The following is a 6342-nucleotide window of genomic DNA, read 5'->3' on the forward strand; positions in this document are numbered from 1 at the left end:
TAAACTTTAACTCGTGCATAAACCTGTGCCAAGACCTGCTAAAAAACCTTGTTAAAATACAAACACAACATCTTTTTTTTTTTTTTTTTTCAGTGCAAATTTAATGGGAGGTGCTCATGTACCATCTGTCTCTTTCCGCTGGGCAGACTGGCATTACTCTAACATCTGTACCATTGGTTACATTATACGGGGTGTTTGAGGGCTATTTGTATGATGTGACATTGGAATTAGGGGATGTGACTATCTTTAGATGACAAACGAACTTGGGTAGAAGTCATTTTTCATGTGTGTGTTTCCATTTGGAAACTTGGAGACATGAGGGGCTCCCTGGACAAGGATGTCCTGGCTGCCAGCCATCACTCAGCAGTCAAATGCTTTTCCGTTCTGAATCCCTGCTTTGCTTACCATACGCATAAGCTCAACACTACATGTACCTCAAGTACCATTTCTCGAAAGTCCATGGGTTAATTGAGCCTACCACACCAAGCGTGAGGGGCCAGCCACAGACTTTGTTGTGAGGTTACACTTAGGGTTCTATTTGATCTAAATTTAAAACTTCTCTAGTCAACCTTTTTCTCCACCACAATGAATGAATGAATGAATGGATGGATGCATGCATGCATGGATATGTGGGGTGACACCAGATTTCACGGTCAAAGAACTGGAATAGAGACAGACATAGAGTCCCCAGATCTTACAACCCTTCCTTATACTACAGTAAAGCTGGAAGAGTGTTTTTCAGATTTTTTTAGACATATTTAAATAGAAATAAGTATGTATAAACCTGTGTATTGCTTGAGGGTTCTTCTATAAATGGAGGGTTACATATTGTTCCTTGAGTTTTTATTTGACTCTGTCTAGGAGAGCCTTCCATTTTACACACATACAGCTACTTCGTTCTTTCTAACCATTGGAGGACGTGCAATTAAGCCATGCACTCCTTATTATTGGACGTTTGGGGTGACTTCCACCGTTTCTGCCTTTATACACTTTATGTGTGTGTTCTAACTGGAACGGTTTGAATTCAGTTTTAAGAGATTATTTTGAGCTGTAATTATCCCCGCCGAATCCCAGGCATGCATGTTTGTATAGAGCAGATTCATAGCAGTGACATCACTGTGCCCCAGCTTACGTGTACTTGTAAGTTTGGGTACCTACGGCTGTGCCACTTTATACTTTTACAGCATATGGACGTCTCCATTTCCTCCACATCTTCACCAGTACTGGACATTACCCATATTTTTGATATTTGGTGATCTGATGAATTAAACAAATAGGTGTCATTACTCAATTTGTCGTCCCCTGATTACTAAATTACTAATGAGTATGAATAATTAGAGAGGGAGCTATATTTCATGGGTCGCCTATCCTTATCACTGGCTATTTTTCCTTTTCATGCTGTTCTACAGAATATGTGTATAACATGGACCCTCGCCCTGTGGTCTAAGTGTAAAATTCTCTCAATCTGTCTCATTTTTAATTTTGTTTATTGATTGTTGTGGGTTACAAAGGTTTTAATATTTAATAATTATTCTTCATGGATTCAAATGCCTTATTTCCTGAGGCACCTGAATTTGGGTTTCACTTTGGAAGGTCATCTCTACCCCCTGAGCTCCAGAACCTGTCTCTTATCTCTGTTAATGCTTCCATCATTTTTTTAAAATGTTTACAGTGTTAATTCATCTGTAACCTATTTATTGTGTGATGTGAAGGGATCATACCATCTATGTAGTACCTTGTCCCTTCTGCACTGATTTGGAATGCCCTGTGACTCACCTGTTAAATTCCTATATGTGCGCGGACATGTTTCCAGACTTTCCCATTGGTCTATTTATCTGTTGTGTGCTAATTACATACTATTTTACTATTGTAATTTTATAATGTGTTTCGGTATCTAGCATGTCAAATTGTCTCTCATTCATTTTTTTCAAAATTGTCTATGTATTTTTTCTTTGGTATAAATGTCAGAATAAGTATGCCACTTTTTTAAAAGAAATATTTGGCATTTTTTTCATTAAATTCTATTTTAGATTAATTTTAAAAATCGCCACCCTTTTTGTAATGTTTTCTGGCTTTGGAAAATGACATCCTGTCAGAAATCTAAGTGTAAAAATTGAACCTACAGGGTTTTACAACCTGGAAAAAAATATGACTGATACGCTTTAAAACTAGGTACAAAGAAAGGCTTTCTACCTATGGTTCAAAGTCCAACTGCAGTAAAAGATTTACATGCTCTGAATGCAAAAACAAAATAAAACACTTTTTTGCATCAGGAAAGTCAAAAGGCGAATAACAGAGAAAATATGTACAACACATCCACGAATAAAGGTCTGATATTAAAATACTGCTTCACTGGGTTGTGGAGAGAAGTGGTTTTACTTAGTACTAATAAGAATTGTTATTATTCTGCTGGATATATTAATTTTAATTATATATAATGTATATTATACATGTGACAAATGGTAGTGCTCCTCCCCTCTGAAAGCTGACCAGTTCATACCTCTTGTATGGAAGTGCGTTTGCACTGGGCAAATGACGACTAACTTCCGGGACACGATCTAGAGCTCCAGCTAAGATGCGCCCCTTTTTTCTTCCATCTTTTCCCCCTATTCATAGAACAAACCTATGTTTTGACTTTCCGTCTGCTATCGTTCATCATCGTGATGTCTTAAGGTCCTTCAGTATCAATTCACTCTCCCTGTGGATAATAGTTGTAATCAATAAGTGAACTGTAGGGGCACCCGGGTGGCTCAGTCGGTTAAGCATCCGACTTTGGCTCAAGTCACGATCTCAGGGTCATGTCAGGCTACTCACTGAGTATGGAGTCTGCTTGGGATTCCCTCACTCTCTCTCTCTGTCCCTCCCCCACTCTCTTGCTCAAGAAATAAAAATAAATTCTAAAAACTACATTAACTGTAATTTAATTTGTAATTCAACCAGTGCTGCCAACCCATTGGATTCCTCTATCGTCCTCATAGAAGTAGGGCCTAGAGCAGTATAGTCTCCTGCTGGCCTGTTCTTCTGCATCTATAGCTTACCCTGGACCAGGTGACTTCTTGTGATTTTCATAAAATAATAGGCTTTCAAAATGACAGGACTAGTCCAGCTTCTTCAACTTAAATATGAAGACCTGCGTTTTAGAAACTGTGCGTACTAACTTTGTATACTAGCGAGGTAGACAGGCTGTGGATTGGTAGATACACAGCCTAGAATGTGTAGTTAGTACCATAACTAAAACTAATATATTTATATATAAATTGCCTTGTGCCGGAGAGTATTTTCTGTAGCTAATGGAGATTACAATCCTGGTCTCTCCCGCCATGGACTGGCAAACTTGCCACCTGGCTAATAGAACGTTCTGCCATGATGGGAACACCCTATATATGCTGTATCTAGGATATGTGCCCATCGAGGACTTAAAATGTGGCTAGTATGACTGAAGAACTGAATTTTTTTAATTCAATTTTCATTTTATTTTAAAGTTTATTTATTTTGAGAGAGAGTGTGTATGGGAGGAACAAAGAGAGAGAGAATCCCAAACAAGATCTGCACCATCAGCACAGATCCCGACGTGGGGCTTGAACTCACGAACCGTAAGATCATGACATGAGCCGAAACCAAGGGTTGGAGCCTTAGACGACTGAGCCACCCAGGCGCCCCTTTATTTTAAATAGTCACTTGTGCTATATGGGCACGTGGACACATAGACAACACGGCTCTAAGCCGCCTAAGACTTTAAAATACGATTTTGCGTATATATAAGATTCTTATTTTACCGTGTGGTTGGCCATTATAAATGCTAAACTGCTTTTCTCTTTCTCTAGATTCCATCACTCAGCACCAGGTCTGTGCCTCTGAAAACTACCTGTTGCTTCAGTGATGGAGCCATCAGTCAGCACATGGCTACCGCCACCAGCTCGCAACGTTGTCTTTGGACATTCAAATGAGCAAACCCTGACGAGAAGGAAAGGACACAACACGATGCCTTTTGACACCATCACCTGTTTGCCTTGTGTGCCTTGTGGTTTTTACATAAAGAAGCTCCTTTGTGTGACTTTCTGATGACTGAATGTGTTTTAAAGAAGCACTGCCAGCCTATAGGGGCCTTTTCTGTATAATGCCAATCTTAGTATTGTGATAACGATCATGATTAAAAGCTCACAGAACCTTGGTCATTAAAGCACCCATAGTGTTAAATAAAGACTGGGAATTAAATTGTTTGATTAGTGAGATCCAACAACCCCCAAAGTTTCTTGGTTGGACTCTAACATCTTTATTGGCATACCATACACTAACTATGAAGGATGTTGATCAGTTTATTAGATTTTTGTCAAAGTAATGAATGAAGACAGGTGTAGGAGCTTTGCAATAATTAATGCCACCAGAGGATCTCCAATTCTCCAAGTTAGTGTTTGGTGAGGACAGCATTACCAACAAGAGATCGTGGCCTTCACTGGCTGCCACAATGCTTGGCTTTCCTTAGAGGAAATCAGCAGTGGGACTGAATCATTACACGTGGACCTGTCACCTTCTATAGGAGAGAAGTGCTACATCCCAACAAGGCTGAAGGTGCCACTAAGACTCCCTCCTGATCCTGTTCCCTCCCCACGCTATCTCTTCCTCATCTCACCTGTTATTCCTACCTTAACAAATTTCCAGCCCCTCAGTGGAACAACTTCTAGAATAAACCGTCAAGGAAGAAGATAGAAATGCGCAGGGAAATAATGAAGGGTTTTCTCTTAATTTTGATATAATATATGCCCCAAATAATCCCCTCGTATTACTCATGCCCCAACAACAGTCGTTCCTTGGTACAACTCCACTCCTTCCACGTTATAAACCTTGTTTCACTATATCCATGGGAGTGCTGGGCTTGGCTACTTTGAACCTCAGGTACTTTGGCAGAGCTCTCACAACACCAAAAATTCCTGAAGAGGCTGACAAAAACCGTGCTGACGCTTGCTGTGGATCATCCCCTACCGCTATAGGCCACCGACAACTACCCATCCCCAGTGTCAAGTCCTGATTCCCAATGCTGGCCTGCCAGTGGTCAGCCAAGATTCTCTTTCTATACAGCAACATTTTATGAGGGTACTGATTTGTGTCAGGAATTACACTAAGCATCTTCTACGTGGTTTCTCATTTAACCCTAACAACCTTAAAAGTTAGTTGCTACAGATTTGCAATCCCTTACGTGAAACACACAGAGTTAAGAGTATCTCAGAATTCTTTTTTTTATTTAAAAGTTTTTTAATATTTATTTTTGAGAGAGAACACGAGCAGGGGAGGGGCAGAGAGAGGGAGACACAGAATCCAAAGCAGGAGACACAAATCCAATCCAGGCTCTGAGCTGTCAGCACAGAGCTTGATACAGGGCTCAAGCCCATAAGTCATGAGATCATGACCTGAGCCAAAGTCGGACACAACCGACTGAGCCACCCAGGTGCCCCAAGAGTATCTCAGAATTCTTTTTTTTTTTAATTTTGAAAGGCAGGTGGCTCTCACCATTTCCATGTAAGATTGTATTGCTCAGTATACCAAGAGAAGGCAACAAGAAAAAAGAAGGCATGTAGACTGGAAATGAAGAAGTGAAACTATTTTCAGATCACAGGATACTACATGTAGAAAATTATAAGGAAACAAATACAGAGCATGTTTAGCAAGGTTACAGTGTATGAAATTTACATAACTAGCTGAATTGTATTTCTGTTTGCTGCAATAAACAATTCACAAATGGAATTAAGAATACATTTCCAACACTGAGAATGGCTTGAGAAGATGGCAGAGTAGTATGGGGACCCTGAGCTTGTCTCGTCCCTGAAACTCAGCTACATCAGCACCAACCCATTTTGAACACCTAAGAAATTGAGGAATAACACAATAATCTGCAAAACTTGAGCCACAAAACTCAGCAGGTATGCTGTGTGGAGAGATGAACTGGGGGAGAGAAAAGCCGCAGAGGGTAGGAAGTCCTTTTCTCAGAGAACAGAGGAAAAAAAAAAAAAAGAAAGGGGGAGTCCATCGCATTGGTACCATGCAAGAAAAGCACTTCCCCAAAAGGTAGCTGGAGAGAAAGAGTGAAAACACTCACAGGGGACTGAACAAGAAATCTGTTACCCAAAACCATTGACGTGAAGAAAGGAGAGGGTTTCAATACCACAGGATTCTATAAACAGTGGAGGAGAGTCTGAACTTCCACAACTCAGTGCCTGGTGGTGCTCTGGTGAGGAAGCAGGGCGAATCCCCAGGAACAGGCAGCAGAGTCTGAGGGGCCATGTGCCACATGGGGAGAAGCGGTTCCCCTGATTGGAGGGCATGTGGTAGAGGCCATATGGCCTCCCC

At 40.7% G+C, this 6342-nt stretch overlaps 1 protein-coding gene across 3 annotated transcripts in view; it reads left to right on the forward strand.

Annotated features, from left to right (window-relative positions):
* The window catches only part of MCPH1 (microcephalin 1), a 276405-nt gene extending 272190 nt beyond the window's left edge, over window positions 1-4215 (forward strand). For all 3 annotated transcript variants that reach the window (XM_019428034.2, XM_019428032.2, XM_019428036.2), the window contains one exon: window positions 3825-4215. In XM_019428034.2, coding sequence (XP_019283579.2) covers window positions 3825-3880 — 56 coding nt within the window. In that variant the 3' untranslated portion in view covers window positions 3881-4215. The remainder of the gene's footprint in view (window positions 1-3824) is intronic.
* Window positions 4216-6342: the final 2127 nt, after the last annotated feature.

The sequence above is a fragment of the Panthera pardus genome, unplaced genomic scaffold, assembly GCF_024362965.1.
Source record: "Panthera pardus isolate Hobbes unplaced genomic scaffold, ASM2436296v1 HiC_scaffold_13, whole genome shotgun sequence".
In the NCBI taxonomy this organism is placed as follows: domain Eukaryota; kingdom Metazoa; phylum Chordata; class Mammalia; order Carnivora; family Felidae; genus Panthera; species Panthera pardus.